The sequence below is a fragment of the Siniperca chuatsi genome, linkage group LG3, assembly GCF_020085105.1.
Source record: "Siniperca chuatsi isolate FFG_IHB_CAS linkage group LG3, ASM2008510v1, whole genome shotgun sequence".
Classification (NCBI taxonomy): Eukaryota; Metazoa; Chordata; class Actinopteri; order Centrarchiformes; family Sinipercidae; genus Siniperca; species Siniperca chuatsi.
This window is the reverse complement of record NC_058044.1, coordinates 24,239,388-24,261,678: the sequence shown is the minus strand read 5'-3', so window position 1 is coordinate 24,261,678 and position 22,291 is coordinate 24,239,388. Positions and strand designations below refer to the sequence as shown.

Below are 22,291 nucleotides of genomic sequence, written 5' to 3'. Positions count from 1 at the left end.
TCTAGTGTCTGGTATATTTTAATGGTAAACAGCAGGACGTTCATAGATGCTAACATTACTTATATCCAGAATAAGGGGGCCTCTTAGCCACAGATTGTGCCTCTCATGTATTATCATTATATTCGAGTCACAAAGCTAAGCTATCGAGGCCCAAAAGTGTCACGGGAAATAGATAAATTAATGAATAAATAAATAAATAAGTTATCATGATTAAATAAAAATAAATCAATCAATTAAACAATAAATAAGGGCATTAAAAGGTACTACACTTATAAAAATATTTTTTCTCTATTTATTGATTTCTTTCATTTGTGTATACATTATTTATGTATGTGTCTATTTATATATTTCCACATTTATGTATTTATTTTTAGACCTTGTAGTTTCATTGGACCTTTTGTCACCCTTTTGACATGATTTAGATGCAGCTGTTGTGTACATTTCTAGATGAATCAGTGTTGTGGCTGTCACACACCTGCAGGTGGAGACAGAGACCAGAGGACACAGGACTGCTCACTGAGGCTGCTGCTGCCGATCATGAGATGGGAGGATAGTTACATACTGTTGTAATCCCTGCTGCTGTTACACATTACAACATTACACGAAGTGAATGAGTTATAACTGAGGTCATGATGTCTCATTTGACATGAAATGACCATACAGTGTTTTTTCCATTCTACTACACATCATGTACAATACATAATGTTTTGTTATTGTTGCAGTTCAAATCAGTCTGCACTTACAACTTCATCACCGTGTGACAATAATGTAACAACAATAAAAGCAGATATGATCCTCAGTGTGATGGATTTTTAAGCACGTTTCAGATTCAGATCAAATTTAATCTTTATATTGTGCCGAAAAGAAACTAAAAACTGGTTAATTATTAGTATGTATGTTCATTGTCCCGGGACACTATGGTCTTCTCTACTGTGGGCTTTTGTCATTTGTTTGTTTCATATTTTGGATTGAAGCTGCACTAATCAATATTTTTTATTATTATTTATTAACAATGGATTGAATGACTACGTGTAATGTGAATGGTGTCACTCTACTCTCATCAAGCTCGTCTCCAGTTGCAGCAGGCAGCAAAAAAGCTCTGATAGGCTCTGATAAGCTACACTACCTGCTCAGCACCAACCAGTAGGCAGACACAGTTAGCCACTAGCTGGTGAACATGGTGGAGCGTTTAACAGCTAATTTGTCTCAGGAGTTAGTGGAGACCAAAACAGAGCTATAAGGAGAGCGAATATTGGACTTACATTTATTAGGTGGCCAGAAACACAACTTGAATGAATGCTAATGTTGCTGCATGTCTGCTGTGTAAATAGATAACTGTTTGCTAACACGTTAGCCATAACAACCTTATAAGGTAATATGTCAATGTTGTGGTTACAGTTTGCTATGCTGCTTCCAAGTGGCCAAATAAAAAACTGAATTAATGCAACTTTAAATAATCTCTATAAGCTCTGAGGTATGGATGATGCTGGCTAAGTACGGAGCCCCAAACTGTTCAATATAAAATTGACTGACGCTGATATCCTCCAGCAACACACTGAAAAACCTATACAGGCTGACAAAGTGGTGATGAAAAGAGGAATGAGTGTGGTGAGAGAAAAATGTGATTTACGGAACTAAAAACCATTTTTTTATACAGATCTAACATCTCTCTGGTCTTGTCACTTCTACACTCCCAGCTGTATGATTTAAAAAGTGTCACCTGACCATCAAATATTGATCCTGATCTGTGCATGTCTTGACATCATGGGGTCAGTTATCTCACCTCATTCCACAGGGTCTGTAATGTGTCTGCGTGCCCCGACTCCACGCCCCACCACATGTACACATCCCTCCAGCACTCATGTGGTGATGGCCCAACCCTAAATAACTTCCATTCTGGTCTGACTGACCAGCAGCACCCCCGCCTCACAGCACAGGGAGAGACAGTGAAGACGGAGAAAGTGTGAGAAGAAAAGTGTGTGACAGAGAGAACGTCAGAAGATGAGAGGTGACATTTGAGGAGAGCTGATGGTGTCTGTGACTCACGTGGCCACATGGATTCACACTATGAGCGTGTACAGCAACAGATACAAGCTGAACATATCTGGATAATTGATCCAAGAAGATTTACCAGGGGATTCTGAGTCTGGACCAGACCATTTCAGCTGAAGGGTTGGACTGGACTAGGTTCTGCTAGCAGCCATTTCCCAGAAGATTCGACTTGACTGACAACTGCTGGATAAACATCCTGGACGTACAGGAGGGTAACAGGTTCTTGTAATAGAAAGAATAACTTACTTTATCGAAACATAACTACAGTCACCCATCTTTCCTGGTTTGCTGGGTGCACAGTACTGAGTCTGGATATTTGTGAACGATGAGTCAGTGTGATCTCACAGCAGAAAGAGGGGAGTGCGACCCTGCAGGGGTGGCGACAGAATAATGCACCCAAAACCCAGAGCCCGCCCACCTCACATAAGGTAACAATAGCGCCTTAAAACACCTGAGCATCCGGGCATCCTGCCATATGTTCATCAAAGACGCTGGAAGTTTCAACATTGTTTGAGCAGAAAAGCAGAGACATTTATTTGTCATTAAAGAAGTTCTGTCTTTGGAGGCAGCAGTACTTTCCAGCAACATAACAGTGTTGTGACTTCATCTGAAGGGGTGAAAAGTGGAAGTGAATGAAGAGGGCACAGACAGAGAGGCTGCTTCATGAGAGAAGTGAGGCAACAGCACACAGGGCTGAGCGTGAAGCTGCATAATTTCTCTACATGTATGAGACTACTTTAGACTTTTTTGCTTTTCTTTTATAGACATCGTCAAGACGCTGGAATGAGAACGACTCCAGGTTGGACTCTCTGGATGTCACAATCACATCTCTTGCTCCTTAGTTCTTGTTTTTGTGGGACTTTTGCTTGGACTTGAGCTAAAACTTAAAACTTTAAACTGTTTAGACTTTAAACTCCACACCATCCTCTATTGTGCAACAGCAGGGCATCCAGAATTTCTTGAAGATCTCACTGTAGAATATTTATTTCTTGACTTCTCCTACACTCAGCCAGTTATGGATTCACAGGGTGGTCCATACCTCAACAAGAGGGCCTTCTGCTCACCTCTGGGAGCTGCCCGCCTCTGCCAGCTAGCTATGGGCTGTGCTGTGATTGCCATGGTAACCCACAGTGCCGGCTTCAGCGGTTCACATGGTGTGTTCTGTATGGCGGCGTGGTGCTTCTGCTTCGCCATGTCGGTTGTGGTGTTTTTCCTGGACGCTACTCGTCTCTACAGCTGTCTGCCCATATCCTGGGACAACCTCACGGTCACGTGTGCTGCCTTTGCGACGCTCATGTAAGTCACATGTTCAGGTGTAACTCTGCTCCTTAGTTGAGTTAGTGGTGGTGATGTTCAAACAAAACTTGGCTCACGGCTCTGCTTCCACATCTTTTGTTTCCATCATGTGAAAAAAACACAAGTGGACAGCCAGGGGTGCACCCAAGAATGATGGGTCATATGCACAGAAGGTTACACTTTCATCTTACCCCTCAACACCTTCATTACTGAATACATAACAAATCTGTGTCCACCAACCCACAATTTAAATACACTGCGACTATTCATTGACACATTGATCATCAAACACAGACCTAACCGAACTTTTAATTATCTATGTAAACAACTTGTTTATCGTAAATGGGAAAGTACTGAAGAATAATGTGTAGCACCAAGGTAAGGTTATATAGGTTTCCAAAAATCTTAGTTTTGAGCAATGCCCTCACAGTGTTAAAAAGCTGTCATTTGTTGTAGAGAAATTCTGTCTACACTCAGTAAGATCTACAGTAAGCTTTAAGTACTTTTTAGATGAACTGTTACAATATCAAACCTTTTAGCTGTTAAAGGTCCAGTGTGTAACATCTAGGAGGAGCTATTGGCAGAAATGGAATATAATATTTATAAGTACGTTTTCATTAGTGTATAATCGCCTGAAAATATGAATCGGTGTGTTTTCATTACCTTAGAATAAGCCGTTTTTATCTACAGAGGGAGCGGGTCCCCTTCCATGGAGGTCGCCATATTGCACTGCCATGTTTCTACAGTAGCCAACAACAGACAAAACAAGCACTGGCTCTAGATAGGGCTGTTCGCGTTTTTCGTCACCACCGTAGTTTCTCCTACACGCTTGGAACGGGAGGGTGAGGCGAGCGGTATTCAAATGGTTGCAAACTGCAATTTCACCGCAAGATGTTTTTCTGTCTTCTCCTGCAGGTATGTGACTGTCTCCGTGGTCTACCCGCTGTTCTTTGTTCGATCAGAGTGCCCATACGCCGGCTGTGATGTCCGAAATTTCCGCATCGCTGTGACCGTTTGCTCCATCCTGGGTACTCTGGCCTACGGGGCTGAAGTGGCCTTGTGCCGAGCCAGGCCAGGCCAGACTGTGGTGGGCTACATGGCCACCGTCTCTGGCCTCCTAAAAGTCGTTCAGGGCTTTGTGGCCTGCATCATCTTTGGAGCGCTGGCCAACGGGAGCGAGTACTCCCGTTATGCCGCCACAATCTACTGCGTTGTTGTGTATGCTTTCTGCTTTGCTCTGACTGCGCTGGTGGTCATAATGACGGTGGGTGGGCGGACCAAGGCTGTGCGGTGCATGTCCTTTGACCGCTTTGTGGTGGTGTGCACCCTCCTGGAAGTCCTGCTCTACCTGAGTGCATCAGTGGTGTGGCCGGTGTTCTGCTTTGACACAAAATATGGATCTCCATGGAGACCATCGTCATGCCCTCAGGGGAAGTGTCCATGGGACAGCAAGGTCGTGGTGGCAGTGTTCTCCTTCGTCAACTTTGGACTGTATGTGGCAGACCTGATCTACTCCCAGAGGATACGATTTGTCTCCTCACATATGCCTGCTAACTCACGAGTGTAGCACCATATGGAAGCAAATTTCACATCACTGGCTTAACAGGTTTAAGATATTAATGTGATTCACTGTTTAGGATTTTGTTTGTGCATTTATTTGATATTTGAAAACACAGAAAATATTGAGGGGGCGGAGCGATGGATATGAGTCATAAGATCCCAGTCCTAGGACATCACTGGTGCTGCACATGGGTCTGCTGCTGAGGCACCCAGACACCCCAAGGAAGTGTGAAAGCACTGTGGAATGTCAACAAGGAATTTTACCACTACGTCCCCCCTGCCACACCCCACTGAGGTGACACCCCATCTCTTTAGCTCACCCCTTTTGCCCTCTGAGAGATTTTGGAAGAGCAGTCAGCCTCACCCAAGCAGCCAGGGCCCACTGGTATGTCCTGCCAAATCCTCATAAAACCTGCTGCATAGCACAAACACACACTTACTTGCTGCTTGTATTTCTGCTCAAATAATACATAAAAGTCTTGAATATAAATAGCAAATCTGGCATTGGCATCTGTGGCATCCCTGTCATCTGCCCCACGCCAGCAATCTACAGACATTATCCAGGCTACCAAAAATAAACACGAGCTGTCTGCACTCATATTGAAGCCGTGAGACAGCATTAATAAGAGGCTGGTGTCTTTAAAACCTCTCTATGAAATGCTTCCTTCAGTCTATAATAAAAAAGTACAACCCATTTAAAAAACAGATGTCTCTGTACTGCGTCTTGTGCAACTCTGAACACTGCTAAGATGACCTGCAGTTTGATCTCCCACGTTTGAAATACACAATATTTACAACTGCACAATTTGAATGTGGTCTGTGTGACCGAGGAATGTTTGCACATTATCACAGAAGTTGGACCAAGTGCCCTAATATGTCAAATGTAAAACAGGTCAAATGTAAAAAAAAAAAAACATCTATTTTCCATTTACTACATTTACACTGGCAGTTACAAATGATGTGTGGTTTGATGGTTTGTGTACATATTGAGACACTATGGGATTTTACACTCAAATAAACTTCACTTGCAGTCTCCAAACACAGATACTTGTACATAGTTAAACAGACTTAAAGCTGATATAATCAATATTTTCATATTCACAATGGATCAAATGACTGAATGTGTGTGTGTGAAAGGTTTTGTCCATAATAAAAAACCCACAGAGAATTATCACCAACTCTGCAGTTCCCCTCAGCTTTACAGAGCGTTTTAGTATCTTTCAGCTCATTGTTGCAACATGGGCAGCTGTTTTCTGTGAAAAAGCTCTAACACCCCACTGTACACTACCTGCTCAGCACCAAACTAAGGTATTATAGTTGTGCATTTTTCATTAGTTTTTATTTTTATTTCGTTTTGACTTTTTGTTTTCAATTTCAGTTTAGTTTTAATTAGTTTTTAAAGCGGGTTTGCTAGTTTGGTTTTTATTTTTTGAAAATGCTTAGTTTTAGTTTAGCTTTTATTAGTTTTAGTTTTTATTTGTGATCTAGGGTATTTGTCAGAGGCGAGATTCAAAAAGGTCAGAAAAAGTATTAAAACAAAACATCATACTACAGTACAGTACAGTAAACATAGTGGAGCATGTTCACCAGCAGCTGAAGGACCAGATATTTCCCTAAAGAGTTGGTGGAGACCAAAAAAAGAGCTAAAAGAGAGTTAATATTGGACTCACATTCACAGGTTGAATGATAATGTTGCTCCGTGTCTGGTGGATGTGTAAATAGACAACTGTTTGCTAACACATTTGCCATATCAACTTTATAAGGTGGTAATATATTGATGTTGTGTTTACAGTATGTTGCGCTGCCAGCAAGTGGCCAAATCAATAAATGCAGGTTTAAATATAACAACACTAAAATAATTTTACATGATAAAATAAAAACATAAGGTCCAAAAATATTACATATATAATACAGTTCTGTCTGTCTTTTCAGTCAGGTATGCAACGTAACTAAGACTTCCTTGTCTAGACTGTGCCTTTAAATAATGAACTATGGTTATTTGAGTTATGCTCAACATGCAACTGTGTAATCCACTTTAAATATAATTCTCAAATGATCTTCAATGGGGTCTACAATTTGCGAAGTCTAGTCAATCTGAATGCGTAACCTAACAGATATTGATTACACACAATCTTTGACCAGTCCTCAATCACTAATATGCTAGACAGTGTAAATTTATTCCCCTCTATCCCTGCACACTCTGGGGGTAAAGGAGGCGAGACAGAGGCCTTTCTGGTTTCCATCCTCTTGTCAGTGCTTTTATCTTCTTGTTTCACAGGAATAAAACAGAAGATCTGGCTGCCACAATTTAGCCTTACCAGCCTCTCCTTGTCCTTCTCTCTTGATTAAGATTTCTCTCTCTCTGACTCTCTCCTCTAACTCTGTCTCTCCAGATTTTCACCCTCCCTCCCTCAATTTCTCTCTCACACATCATACCAGTCACCACCTCCTCCTCCTCTCCATCCTTCACTCCTCTCTGCTTTGGTTACCTCAGTGATTCTCATCTCTCTAATCCAGGATCAATGTATTCCCCTGTCACATCTCTGACTGCTATGGATTTATTATATTAAGTCCTCGGGAAGCCACTGTGCCACCGCATACGTAAAGCAAGACTGTCTTGGTGCTCAGCAGCAAATCCAACACCAGTTGGCTGCTCTTGTATCCAAATCTGTCTAAGACCACAGAAAACGTCACTGTGTGTCGTAGAGATTTGCTATTGTAGACATTGTGCCAATTTTTGTAAATTAGTAAGTAAATACAAGTAAATAACATAAAAAGAGCAGATGAATGGTGGATTTTAAATGGATTTATGTAAACTGGTGGTTTTGCAACAATAAATAACTTTGTGTTGTTGAACAAACGCTTCTATATTGTGTGTGTGTTGCTTTCGAAAGCATTTTCATCCTCTGATAAATCCTGCAGAATTATTTCTGTCGACAGGCCCTCTGGAAGCAGCACTCGCTCCACTTGCACTCTTATTCTGACTAATGTTTCCAAAGTAGGATATAACATCAGTGGGATATGACAGAGCCCAGAGAAAGCTACCACTGAAAGTGATGGACAGTGTTGCCACAGAGCAATCTGTAGCTGCATTAAGGCCTGCGTACTCCCTGCTCCTCTGCAGAGCCCCATTTAGCAGCTGTTCCATGTTTGGCACTCATTTTACTTCTCACTCCCTGCGGGCCTCTGTCTTAAACATAGCTGTGTATCTGCGCACACACACACACACACGCAGCCTACGGTGCATGAACTCTGCTGACAGAGATTAGCTGCGACAGGTGTCCATCATAACCGTCCCTTCCTGAATGTCCAGCCGGGGGGACATGGGGGGACACGGGGGGACACGGGACTGCTGGCTCGCGGTCGTGACTAATCTCTGATGGCGCATGTTGCTGATGTCAGCTTCCCCCCGTAGCTCTTGCCGTTTGTTTTGCCAAATGTTTTGTGGAACATTGTTGAAGGCTAAATCTTTGGTCCCACAGGATGTGAATCTATGCCAGCTCCCCTAGCGTATTAGCATCCTGTAGGAAGCTACTGTATACAACAGAGAATGGATGCTCATTGTGGAGGCACTCACAGTAATCAAAATGTCACATCTGACCTTTAACATTTTCAGGGACGGACAAAATAATAGAAACTACTATCAATATGATACATATGTAATATAGTCTCAACATTATTGTAGGGCATCACACGGTGTTCCTGTTATTTTGTCCAACCCCTGAAAATGTTGCTGTAAGTATACTGTGAATTTGAAATAGCTATAGAATAGACTATATCTTATGATTCTTGTTTATAGTCCCATTTATGAAGTTTATCTTCATGAATTTACATGGTACCAGTAGGTATACAGACTTATTAGTTGCAATAATTACTGATTCCACAACCCTAAACTATGTTCAGATTAGTATCAGATTAAGTAAAACAAGCTGTAGGCCTTGGAGGGATTCCATTTTTATTAGACGTGCTCGTGTTGCTTTATTTGTAACCTGCTTAGGCTATTGTTTTGCATATAGATAGGTCTATTTTTCAAATGTTATCAGGCATTTTTGGCAGGTTATATAACCTGATTCACTGATTGCATTATTTAATGTTTCACAAGAATATAGGTCTATAAAATGAAGTGAATGTACAATGCAATTCTATAAGCATGCAAGGTTTTTTTTTTTCCTCCCAAAACTGAAAAAAATGTGCAACCTGCCAGTCACACTTAATGGTTGAGAGAGTGGGTGCAGCATCATAAGCTAGAGAAGCTTAGATTTATACTTTCTGGATCCTCTGACAAAGAAATATCTCAAAATATTCAAAAAATGAAAGCAGTCTTCTCTGGATTATGTTAAGCTTTGAGCGCTTTTCTGTAATCCTATGATACATTAAAATAGTATCCTTTTGTCATTTATGGGTATTTTACACTGATGTAAGTGTAGTCTTTCTCTGTTTGTGTATTGATTAAAAGTCTATGGTCAGCATTGCTATGTTTTGGGAAAAATAAACATTAAATTGATTTTTTTTTTTAAATGTAAGGCAGTTTGTATTGTTTTACCCCAGCAGACAAACACATTCACATTCATTTCCACTACAAGGTCAAAGTATAGGGACGGCCAGCCTGGCAACCTTTTAGTACTCAGTCACCATGTTGCTGGACACCAGTGAACCAACAAAAAAGAGCACAATCAACAAATATCCTCCTGTGACCTTCCGGCCACAGTTCAGCCTTCTTCAACCTTTTGACTACTTCGACAACTTTATGAACAAAGAAAATCTGTGTTAATCTAATTGGGTAATTTCATTCTCACTCTGTGCTAAATACCTGCTGAGCTGAGAAATGCAGAAGACATATTGTACAGCTTCCATTCTCCACGTGTTCTTTTGGGATTTTCATTCTGATTTGTCCGTGAGATTTCGTGATGTGCTGTGGGAAATCCTTTATTAGTTTTAGGTTTTACATGAAATTGAAAGCTGACATTACACTGGATGCCTTAACTTCTCTGCTGTCATTTCTTTTGTATTCATTTGTATTTCATTCTTGCCTCTGACTCATTCTTGTCACTCATTTTTGTCTCAGACTGCAGGAGGGAGACGTATGCACACTTGGGAAAGATTTTCTGTCTGTCTGTTATATTAAATATGCGCATCTTCTCTCACTCAACAAAGCTACTTTCTCTCTCTCTCTTTTGAATTTTCTCAATCCCGCTGTCTTGTTCTTACGTCGTCAAACACACACACACACACACACACACACACAAATACGCATACACGCCTCTGGGCCTTAATCACTGCAAGCAACAACCTGTTGTGAACGCTTCACCTAGATCGGCTTGTTGCTGTGTGCAGGAAAAAAAAAACAGATTTGTGCACTGTGGTATTTTTAATAAATCTCTTGGGGTTTTGTCAAAAAAAGAAAGACCGAATGAGTGTTGTCACGCCTCAGCACACATGCCAAGTCTGAGTGATAGATAGTACAGAGGCAGGCAGTGGTAAATTGACTTTGTGTGTTTGTGTGTGTGTGTGTGTCTGACTGAAAGGCAGAGTTGCAGGGATACATCACTGAAATGTTCCGCTTGTTTGAGATTAGGTTCGGAGAACAGTTTTGTGGGTAATTATTCCACAAACCGATGCAACGAGGGGAAGAGAGCACTGTGCCCTACCCCCTCATACATTGCTCCATCTGTTATTATGCACTTTGTGACATCAGAAGGGAATGAATCATCATAGTGTTCCCTAATTCCCTAAAATGTTCTGTTTTATTCTGAGAAAGATCACACACACACACACTGGCCGAGACAATCTGACATCCTTTTCCTCAAAACCTCTTCTTCTGACGATGTTTGACAAATCATAAGAAAAAAGAGGTGAAATCAGATCGGAGCTACTGCTGAGGATACTGATGTCATGTCCTCTGTGTTGTTTGGGGGAATTTAAGAAGTTTTACTGAAGGAAGAGTTTACATTTTGAAATTACACACCAAAAGATTACACATGATGCGTTTCTGATGTTACTAAATATATTTAAATTAGACTAAAGGGGTATTCCAGTTTCAGTATTAAGTTGGGGGACTCACAAGAGACAGAATGGTCAAAATTATCAGACCCACTTGCCTCCTAAATGCCCACTTCTTTCAAACCACGCAGGCTTTCTGTAACACAGACTTTCTGTTAAAAAAAGTCTCAAGCCCAAGCCAAGATAACCCTGATGACATCACTATGACATCATCAGGGTTATTTTTTGCAAACTTTAGAAAGCTTCTCCAGAACCACAGAAGACATTATACAACCGCTTTCACAGGCTAAGTACTCCTTGTGACGAGTAAACTGACCTTAATGTGTAATATCGGTGGAGTTCCCCTTTAAAACACAATAGAATCAAGTGATTTAGTATTCATATTCCTCTAAATTATATCCCGGCAGTGTGGACAAGGCTTTGAAACGGCATTTACACCATCATGAAAGGAGATAAAATTGACAGAACATATCAGTGAACAATTAAATTAATTTGCACTAATACTCTCAGTATTTCTGAGATCCTAGCGACGGCCCTGGGCAAAATAAATGACTTTTTCAAGGTGTTGGGCTGTACACCTGTAGAGAATAAACCAATGAAATTGTATCACTCTGCCCAGCTGACTGAAGAGGAAGAGTATCCTAACAGCTGGTGCTGTTGGAGCGCCATGCATTCTGCTTTATATATAGACGGGAGCATATGCAATCCCTCAGTCTGCATTCTTGTCCAACAGCAGTGTGAGAAAATAAAATGGAATGAGGTCCCTCAAAGGAGACATACAGTACCTCTTGTGACAAGAAAATTTAGTCTGGCATGGCATGGCATGGTATGAGAAACACAGGGAGGAGGAGACATGCAGGTAGACAGGAGGGTCAGTCCTATTAAAATGTGCAGTGGGGAGATTTTAGCATCAAACTGACAGATACAGGCCAAGTTCATGGCTAATTTTGAGAATATGCATTGGTGAACTACCAAGGGATAGGCAGCCAAACTGTATTCGAATGCCATGGCTCATTAGTGTACACACCATCCGATTCTGCTTTATTTCAGATTCTGTCAAATCCAAGGGGAGAGGAAGAAGCACTGGTCTACAGTCTCCTGTTAGAATAACAATCCTTCATTCAAATTCAGGTCCCTCAAACATCACAAGCCACTTCTGGTACCCTGAAGTGTTTTCGTGAGTCAAAATAATGAACGCTGAACATGTGCCCAAATCATTCTAGTGGAAGATTTTTCTGTTGGCATGTGAAAAGGTGTCGTCTCCAGTGGTAAATCACAAAAAAAAAGAGGCAATGGTAAATCACAAAAACTGCACCTACATCACATCTGAGGGTTTTCACGGCATTTTACTAGAAAAATCTTATTTTTAAAGGGGTTCAGATAAGCACCATAACAACCGAGATAGCTTTTGTATAGACGCTAAAGCTGAAATGATTAATCGATTCATTGATGAGTCAAGAAAATTAACCGGCACACTATTTTGATAAGCGATTAATGGTTTGAGTCATTTTTCAATATGGATTAACATTTTCTGGTTCCAGCATCTCAAATGTGAAGATTTGCTGCTTTTCTTTGTCATATATGTTAGTAAATTGAATATCTTAGGTTTTTTGGAGTGTTGGTCGACAAAACATGCAATTTAATTACGTCACTTTTAGCTCTGGAAAATTGTGATGGACTTTTTTTTTTTTTTTTTTTACTATTTTCTGACATTTTAAAGACAAAACGATGAATCGATTATTTTGATAAAATAAGTAGCTGTGAAGTTTCAACATCATGTCTTCATCAGGTATACTCACCAAGAACTACTTCATCTGATATGACCCAGGTGTGGATCCCAGGTCGAGCCCAACTGTCAATGATGATTCATTTACTAATGCTCGATTTCCATCAAGTACGTGGGGTTTCTCTTTTTTTAATTGTTTGTTCTCCTTTTTGTGTAGACATGTTTACCGCTATTGCATCGTGTACACATTTTCAGAGTAAGATGAATATATTATGTCATATATTCAGAAAGTCTTGCTACTAGGGACAGATGTTTTGATTGCATCCCATTGACTGATATGTGACTGAAAGGTTTTGTGGTGTAAACATTGTAAATAATTTAATGTGTACATGTTGATGTAATTGATGGAAGGGCAAGACCTGGGATTAACACCTGGGTTGAATGAGGTCTATAAGTGTATATAGACATTGTATCTGTTAAAGGTGTAGCCATGATTTCAATAAAGAAGTAAGTGGCATTATCTATCTATCTATAGTATGTAACATTATATGAATCTATTTTTGGTTTGAGACAGAAAGAACCGCACAGTTACAGTCTATTACCTTGTATGCTCTGACTGTAAGGTATAAGATTAGCACTCTCCTCTCCACCCACACATTAAAAGTCCAGTCTATCTGTGTTGAACCAGTCTTACATGGTCTGAATAGAAGATATCAGTCCTGGCTTTGGCCACTATAAACATACCGTACTTGACACCTCACGGTTCTTATAGTTGACCTACATTTATCCAGGCAGCTTCTCCGCGCTTAAACCAAGAGACTGATGCAACTGGGCGTGCCGGACTGCAAACCCCGCCCTAGTGCTGTGATATAGTTTCTCATTGGTCAGAGCTCAGAGTGTCTCGGTCGTGATTGGCCTTTGTCGCTCTCCGTTACAGTTACGGAGCACATGGGGGTTGAGTAAACGGTAGCCACGTTGACACAAAAAGTGGTATTTTCTGTTTTTTTCTGCCACCGGTCACGTCATCATCTTAACATCTGTCAACTCAGGAACCTCAGTTGGAACATACAGAAAGGTAACTATATCCGTGTTATATGAATTTGTCGAATTTCTCATTCATTTCTGGATGTTAAATCTAGCTAGTCGTGGACAGGCGGTCATTAGCTAGCTAGGAAATGCTACTCTCATCCTCCAGCATCAACTGGAGCGCTAATGTTAGCTCTGAAAAAATGCCTTGTTAGCAAACATTAGACAGTGTTAAAAGGCGAACATTGAAACATTGTGATAAACCAGTGATTTTTGAATAATAACGTTACAAACTCAGCTGTCCACCTCACCTGGAAATCAAGACATTAGACTGGAAGATGTCGCCAGGTGACACTGAGTCTTTGGGCTCAGACTGTTTTTGTTTCATTAATTTTATTTGAATGTAGGCTTCACAGCTGTAAATGTGCCCATATCCCAGTAAAATCACCCATGGGTGCTGCCAGAGTGTCAGAGGAGGTGTTTCATCATCATTCACGCTCTAAGGGCCAGCTCCAGGAGTTTTCTCTAGATTACATCATCACCAAAACCTGTCTCTGTACTTTTCAATTTAAGGAAAGACTTGTTCAGATGAACAAGTTAAGAATGGCCTTCACAAATGGTCAGAAGAAAGATGTGAAAGGCACGTTGTATATGTTGGGGTGTATTGGCGTTTCGTAAGTCTGGGTCATTGACATGCATGACAGTCTGCAACTTTTTTTTACAGGTCAAAGAAGCCACATCATCTGACAGGATGAGTGTTGGATTCATTGGAGCGGGCCAGCTGGCTCACGCGCTGGTGAAAGGGTTCACGGCTGCGGGTGAGGCCACTTTCTTTATTGTTTATCTTTGCCTTGAACTGAATCCAGAGTCACTGATGTCAAATCATCCACCCACGTCAACTCACATTGTTGGATAAGGATTAAAATGCAGTCACAGCTACACATACACTACATATACTGCACTGTGCAGCCTTTTGTTGTAGAATGATAAATAAATGTACCTTGTCCCTGCCTGCAGAGTCGCACAACTAGACTCATTACTATGTTTGCACAGCTATTTTTACATTCACAAATCATGTATATGGCCTAAATATATTAATAATTTATTAAATGTTAATGGATTTAACTGCATTTCTTTTGTTTTATGCATTCACCTTAGATTGTTATTTTTCTGTTTCCTCCGTCAGTTTAGACTGTTGTTTGTGCTGCTGTAACATGTGAATCTTCCCTCTGGGGATCAATAAGGTCTTACAGTTGTCATTTCCCATCTCATTGTACATCCTCTTACCTCACTCTCCACTTCCTCCTGTCTCCCTCCCCAGGTGTGATTGCTACACACAGGATTACAGCTAGCTCCCCAGACACAGACCTGCCCACTGTGTCGGGGCTGAGGGTGAGAAGACGTGTTTCTGCTTTTTTTGAGTGGTGGAAATGAGAAGTGAAATGGAAACATTGGTGCACGAATGCATGTATGCGAGCGTGGGCTTGTCCAAGAGGTTGTGTCGCTGTAATAACATCTGTTTGCCCCAACATACCTCTTAACATCCTCTCTCTTCACCATCACCAATTCCCCCTTCTTCTTCTTCTACAGAAAATGGGGGTGAACCTGACGTCTAGCAACAAGGAGGCTGTCAATAAGAGTGATGTGCTCTTCCTGGCTGTGAAACCACACATCATCCCCTTTGTTCTGGATGAGATTGGACCAGACATCGAGGACCGTCATCTCATAGTGTCCTGTGCGGCAGGCGTCACCATCAACTCCATAGAGAAGGTCAGCCTCTGTCACTCTCTCTCCCGCGCTCTGTAATCCAGAGTTATTAATCTTCTGTGCAGTTTGTGGTATTGTTTTAGCCCTTATTATTTTAGTCTTTCCCATCTTCTCAAGCCCATCTATCTTCGAGTTTGTTTTCTCTCATCCTCTCTATCTCAAAGTTTAATCAAGCTGTTTTGGCATGCTTCCAAACATGTAAAAGAAAATTGTTTTACATCCTGCCTCCTCTCCGCACCTATCCTGTTCCCACTCTTGTAATCTCACAGAAGCTGCTTCAGTACCGTTCAGCTCCTAAAGTCATGAGGTGTATGACTAATACTCCAGTGGTGGTGAGAGAGGGAGCTACAGTGTACGCCACTGGGACACATGCAGAGGTAAAGTGGAGGGATTGTACATACAAGAGTCAAATGGCTTATGAATAAGTTAATAGAGTATATGTTTTAAGGATATCAGTTTTTGCGCTGTATCTCAGATAAAAGCATCAGAAAGGTTGAACTAGACCTTTCACCTTGACTAATTCTTGTATATCATTATCAGCATGTTGTCCTCCTCCTTTCAGGTGGAGGATGGCAAGTTACTGGAGCAGCTGATGGCCAGTGTGGGTTTCTGCACTGAGGTGGAGGAGGACCTCATTGACGCTGTCACTGGGCTGAGTGGCAGTGGACCGGCTTACGTAAGTAACTTCAGGGCTCTGTGTTTGTCACAAAGGGGTGTATGTGAGGTGTGAGGGATCCACCCACAATCAGAGTAAAAGGTGTCAAAGAGAAGTTTTGGCCATTATCGTGTGGTCTGGTATGGGGGAAATAATGTGTGTAATACTTTATCCTAAAGTAGATTAAATGAAACACCCTAAAATGATTACAATTTTTTGTTAACTGATAATTCTGATGATTCATTAAAATTTTGTACCCATCTACTCATTTGCACCCAACTTCTGTATCAGCAAAGCAATTATCTAATTGTTTTATTTCCCAAACTCTTGTTTTTGCACTCTGCGAGCTACAGAGACTTATTTGGATTGATGTAGGAATGATGTGCTGTGTTTTTGGAAGACTGGTTGTCATTACTTATCTATATCTTCAGCTGTCTGGTTTCTCAGCCAGTGCCTAAACTAATGATTTTTTTATTTTTATTATCTGTCTCTTATTTTTTGATTGATTATTTAGTCTATAAAATGTCAAAGATAATGACAATCACAAGTAAACAAACCCTCAAAGTGATTTAAATTGCAGTTTGCAACCATTTGAATATCGCTCGCCTCACCCTCCCCTTCCAAGCGTGTAGGAGAAACTACAGTGGCGGCAAAACGCGCAAAAAAACACAAAAGGCCCTATCTAGAGCCAGGGTTTGGTTTGTCCATTTTGGGCTACTGTAGAAATATTGCAGTGCGACATGGCGGCCTCCACGGAAGGGGACCAGCTCCTTCTGTCGATATAAAGGGCTTATTCTAAGGGCGAGTTCACACATAAAGGTCCGGTCCCTGAATCAAACCAATGCGAGGATGATACATTGTTGAAATTTTCGAACTGGTCCAGTTTGCGGATGCTTTTCATGTTGATGTTGATCTGGAGTGCATATCAGCAGACTTTAGAGGGCCACGCATATGTCTCGTAAGACAGCGGGCATTAAATAATTTAATAATGCCGGCATTTAGAGACAGACATTTTGCTATCAGATGGCCTTATTACAGAAGACTGTTGGTTCTGATGGGATCCTACCATGACTTGTTTGCATTTGCCATGCAGAGTGGACCAGTGTGGTAAGTGGGCCACAGTTGCAAACCTGCAAAAATCACAGTTTTGTCATTTTGGTAGAAAACGCACTACTAGTTCACCAGTCAGCAAAACAGGAATAGAAAAAGTTTTTTAAACAATAAAATGACGCATACAATGGTAAGCTTCCTGTGATTGGTTTGAATGGCATTCACACCAGAAATGAACCGCTCCAGAGTTCACTTGACAGCGGTCCAAGACCACCCCTTCAAGGTGGACCAGAGAGCAGTTGTTTGGTCCGCACCAGAGTTTGAGTCCTGCGTTCACACCGACCCAACAAACTGCACCAAGGGGTTAAACGCTCCAGGGTTTGGTTCAGCCAGACTAAACAAGACTAGTGTGAACCTGCCCTAAGGTAATGAAAACATAATGATTCTTATTTTCAGGTGATTATACACTAATAAAAACATACTTATATACTTATATTCCATTTCTACCAATAGGTCCTCCTAAATGATACACACTGGACCTTTTTAAATGTTTGTTTTTTTTATGTGCGTGTTGATTAAACAGCAAGTCATTTTGGCTGTATATTCAGCAGTCAAAACAATGCTGGCTGTCTATTAAAAGCCTCTGCATGCTCCCTCCGTCGTTCCGAGGCTGGTAATATTTTTTAGATGTTTTCAGGCTTGAGGTTTAGACATAGGAAAAACAGTGGCAGGGAGAAGAGGTCAAATGTGTGCTGCGGTTTTCTTTTGTATTACGATACGTTTTTCTCTAATAAATGTCTCCTTTAGAAAACATGAGGGAGCCCAGCTGTGGTAATGGCTTGTATTGCCATGCGTGTATTTCCAAATCTCAATCATTACTGCTTTATAAAACAGTCATGCGTGTAGTGGTTGAGGATATTAAGAATAATTGTGTCCGGTGGGTTTTATCTTCTGTTTGCATAGAGCTTGTACTTTAGACAGGTATTTTTAAAAATGGGCTTGAAAGTGTGAGTACATTCTTGCCCACCTTAACTGTGAGGAGGCAGTGAGGTAACTTTGAATTAAGTGGATGTCAGTGTTAAACAGTCAACTTATTGTTCTACCCCATACTATGCAGACTAGAGGCTAAATAATAAGGAAGAAGCAAAGAAAGCTGGATTAATGGTGCATTCACATGTTCCTCGGATGGTCCCATTTCCCAAGTTGGAAAGTCGTCCGACTTCGATGTGTTCATGAGCTTTAAGTCGTAATGTGGAAACAACATGGACACTACAAAGAAGATGTGTTGTATTTCATTGCGCCGAGCGTTTTGCTGCACCAGTACATTCCCTAAAACCACTAAAATATTGCTTTACCTGACTTGTTATCAGGGTTAATGCTAATAAATAACTTTTCTAACTAATTTAGGTCACTGTAGTGGACAGCAACTAACAGTTACAACCTAATACCATATTAGAAATTACATGTGAGCAAAAAATTGATATGCAATACATGAATTAATAAAAAGTTTCTTACCATCAACCCAACATTTACTTTCGTCCGCCATGTTTCTGAATAATATAACGTCAACTCGGCAAGTCGTGTCCCAAAATTTTCACCAACATTTCGAGTTGCTGTTGTTCCTAGTTGAGAGGGTGTTCACGTGAATTTTCCCAGTCGGGAACACATTTTTCCGATTTATTCCGACACCAAATGAATGCAGCAAAACCACTAATCTGAGGACTCAAATTCTTGATAAATCAGACTGTTAGTTTGTATGTGTTTATATACTTTGTGTGTGTGTTTTTAAACAGGCTTTTACAGCCCTGGATGCTCTTGCAGATGGAGGAGTGAAGATGGGTCTGCCGAGGAGACTGGCTGTCAGACTTGGAGCTCAGGCCCTATTGGTCAGTTCTGTTTAGTTTTGTGTGGGTGGGTGTGTGAGTGTCTCTAGCATTTGTGTCTCTTTCGCTGCGCCTGTTCTCAATATCAATTTTGATCTCCTTGATCAACTGGTCGTCTGCGTATTTGAAGGCAGAAAGCACATTAGGATTGAGTTGCTGCTTTCAATGCACCCAACATTTCTACTGTCTTATAACTGCTGACTTAAATTCACTATTTAAAAAAACCTGTGGGGTTTTCTGACTTGCTCCAAAAAAAAATTAATTAAAAGATACACACAAATCCATTTTCAACATATAGCTGTTTTCTACAGGGTCTATGCAGGTGATTGAAATTTTGAAAAGGTAAAAGCAGAAATTCCTAATTGCTGCTTCATGCTCTGTCTTCTGCTCAATGTGTTCTATCCTTTCTGCATTTTTATGAGAAATGTTCTGTGTTTTTCCTTTTCTACTCGAATCTTTTCAGATGTTGTTATGTGTTGTACACAGTAAATAGTCTTGGTCTGAGTGTCTCCTCTTGTTTGCACATTTGTCTGTGGGAAACACTCACCAAAGGCAATAAATATAGTTGCATAGTCATGTTCGCCCATTGTAAACCAGAAAGTGGCCTGGAAAATCTTTTACAAATCATACTGTCTGTACATCAGATTAGATTTGCTTTCCCTGGAGGAATTTTGTCATTACTTCTGATTAATTCTACACCAGTGTACACCACTCACATTGTAATGATGACAAAAGCATTTCTGCTGCTGAGGATTGGCCATGTATCAGCACTCCATGGCTAAACGATAAGTTGTCCTTCATATAAATCCCTTATCTCCTTCCACTTAAGTTCTTTCTCATGTTTCCGTTTTTCTTCAGGGAGCAGCTAAGATGCTGCTGGACTCAGAGCAGCACCCCGGCCAGCTGAAGGACAACGTGTGCTCACCAGGGGGCGCCACCATTCACGCCCTGCACGTCATGGAGAGCGGCGGCTTCCGCAGCCTCCTGATTAATGCGGTGGAAGCTTCGTGCATTAGGACAAGGTGAGACAGTCACACCTGTAAATGCAAATTACACATCTACGCCATCACCTAGTCCGGGTTTGTCAGCTCTTTCTCGCCTACTGCTGTTCTTCTCAACGATTTGAGTTGTCATGGTGTTGTGGATTATTTCCATTTCTTATTAATCTGCTTAATATTTTTTCACTTGATTTATTTAGTCTCTAAAATGTCAAACTGATGACACATGTCCATAGATTCCTAGAGTAGTAATGTCTCATTCAGTTTACAATGATATTAAAAGCAGAGAAAAGCACAAATACCTTACCTTTTAAGAAGATAAACCAACTTGTGATTTTGCTGGATAAATGATATTCAGAATTTTTGACAAGTCAATGCATCAATCACTAACCATTTTGGCACAACATTTTAAAATGTTATATTTTTGTGTTCTACTTTCATGACCAAGAGCTTCTACTAAGGGATTATATAGAAATGATTCTATATTACAAATCTGTTGTTTCATATACAAATAAATACCAAGCGAGCAGGAATATTTCAGGCATGGAATTCTCTATTGACCCTGTTTGTATGTCAAGTGAGCCACTTGATTCCAACATTGAGATACTCTGATCTCATCTCAGGTCTGTTGTCTTCATGCTTTCAAGTTGTAACACTGAAGAAAATATGACACACACACAAACACCTACATTTGTACTGTATATCTAACACTAAGCTTTCCCTTCCTCTCACAGGGAGCTGCAGTTTCTAGCAGACCAGGAGCGCATTTCTCCAGCAGCCATTAAGAAAACTACACTGGACAAGGTGCTCCAGCAGCCCGGAGTCACAGTCAGTGGAGTGGCTAATGGGAACGGCAGATCGGGACTCAGCCTGTTCAACACTCGCAACCCTGGGATCAAGAAGAACTGAGTACATAGAGGCGGGCACACACACAAACACATTACAGGTTTAAGTGTACCAACATGTACATGTGGACATATATGTTATCCAGCTATTCAGCCATACAATAAAAAAAATAAATAAAAACAGACTCAGGACTGGTCTGAAATCACATCCAAATTGGCATAAATGCCAGATTATTTATTTATACTTGAGTTATATGTGGACAGTGGACCTGGTGGTTTCACCACCACATTACACACAAACACAGGTGTATTCTGGGTGAATTGCACACAGTTATAGCCTTATGTCGTGATACAGGATTACTGTCTACACATGCACACTGAAGAGCAAAAGTGCATTTAAAATCTGTTGTCTGTCTGTGTTTGGGCTCTAGACTATCTAGGGCTGTTAAATGGTAATGACCCAGGGGGCCATCATGGGATCCTGGTACACACCAGGCAGCAGATGGCTGCTGGGATACCATCAAGCTCTTAATGTACGTCTGTAATGTCTTCTTTTTATTCTTTTTTAGCCACAATGTAAATCATCATGTATCCTTGTTTTGTTTGTGCAAATAATAACTTTTGACTTTTGTTTAACTATGGCATACTGTTAACAAAGACTGAATATGGATTGAACAAAAACTGTAATAACTTTATTTGTTTTGATTGCTGCATATGAACACTACAGGCTTAATGGATAAAATACCTTGCTTGCAGTGTTACAGTGGAGTTTCTAGCACATTAAGGACATTGTGCCTTTGACTCTGTGACCCAGAAAATCTGATTTCTTACATATAAAGGTCATTCCAAGCTTTAAAACACCTCTGTCAGCATGTAAGCATTTTCCTCAGATCCCTCTGTTCATTTCCCCAAATCTTCAACTGCTGTGAGGAATGTGATGTTTTTACCTGGAAGTGCATAAAAAAAAATCATCTACACAATGAAACAATATATTCCTATAGATTATGTTGTAAAAGTATCACATTAGCCATCAATCCGTCCTAATTTTGCATTGTTCTATATATTTGTATCCCCATGTTATGTATTGTTTTGTTCGGCATATCAACCACTGAGTTGGTTTGCCAGTCAAAAAGTAAATATTAAAGAAGCAGAATCAAATATTTCTGTTCCAAAGCTTGTTTGTCCCTGAATTGAATGAGTCTGGTTTGACTCTCCTCTTCCATTGTTTCAGCTCCATTTGTTTTCCCAACTCTGTGTAGCATGTTTTTATTTTTTGTGGTTCAGTTCATTTCATCTAGTTAATTTGAGGGTTCCCTTTGACTACGGCTGACCTGAGTCTGTCAGTGAGTAATTAAGATGCACCCTGTCCTGTAGATGGCACCCTATGATCAAATGCGCAAGTCTACTGAGCTCAAATTACCCTCTTCACATAG

The 22,291-nt window shown here is 40.7% G+C and overlaps 2 protein-coding genes across 3 annotated transcripts; both read left to right on the top strand.

Annotated features, from left to right (window-relative positions):
- The first annotated feature begins 1,864 nt into the window (after positions 1 to 1,864).
- On the top strand, positions 1,865 to 6,093 carry LOC122873966 (myeloid-associated differentiation marker-like protein 2). Of its 2 annotated transcripts, XM_044191382.1 has the most exons (3): positions 1,865 to 2,724; positions 2,817 to 3,348; positions 4,264 to 6,093. In XM_044191382.1, exons 2-3 carry the CDS (start codon positions 3,068 to 3,070, stop codon positions 4,913 to 4,915), a joined length of 933 nt encoding a protein of 310 aa, XP_044047317.1. In that variant the 5' UTR covers positions 1,865 to 2,724; positions 2,817 to 3,067; the 3' UTR covers positions 4,916 to 6,093. The 2 variants fall into 2 exon arrangements, with proteins under 2 accessions (XP_044047317.1, XP_044047316.1); XM_044191381.1 differs by having other exon boundaries at positions 1,865 to 3,348.
- A 7,460-nt stretch (positions 6,094 to 13,553) lies between these two features.
- pycr1b (pyrroline-5-carboxylate reductase 1b) lies at positions 13,554 to 22,018 on the top strand. The gene is made up of 9 exons (XM_044191380.1): positions 13,554 to 13,709; positions 14,385 to 14,478; positions 14,982 to 15,052; positions 15,251 to 15,430; positions 15,697 to 15,804; positions 15,990 to 16,103; positions 18,926 to 19,018; positions 19,874 to 20,037; positions 20,748 to 22,018. The coding sequence occupies exons 2-9, from the start codon at positions 14,412 to 14,414 to the stop codon at positions 20,920 to 20,922; spliced, it is 972 nt and encodes a 323-aa protein (XP_044047315.1). The 5' UTR covers positions 13,554 to 13,709; positions 14,385 to 14,411; the 3' UTR covers positions 20,923 to 22,018.
- The last annotated feature ends 273 nt before the right edge of the window (positions 22,019 to 22,291 follow it).

Bases quoted from the DNA above. Each gene is read 5' to 3' on its own strand.
- LOC122873966 (XM_044191382.1), top strand. From the start codon at position 3,068: ATGGATTCACAGGGTGGTCCATACCTCAACAAGAGGGCCTTCTGCTCA. The intron at 3,349-4,263 runs GTAAGTCACATG...CTTCTCCTGCAG, and splicing joins GCTGCCTTTGCGACGCTCAT to GTATGTGACTGTCTCCGTGG.
- pycr1b (XM_044191380.1), top strand. From the start codon at position 14,412: ATGAGTGTTGGATTCATTGGAGCGGGCCAGCTGGCTCACGCGCTGGTG. The intron at 15,805-15,989 runs GTAAAGTGGAGG...TCCTCCTTTCAG, and splicing joins CCACTGGGACACATGCAGAG to GTGGAGGATGGCAAGTTACT. The intron at 16,104-18,925 runs GTAAGTAACTTC...GTTTTTAAACAG, and splicing joins GTGGCAGTGGACCGGCTTAC to GCTTTTACAGCCCTGGATGC.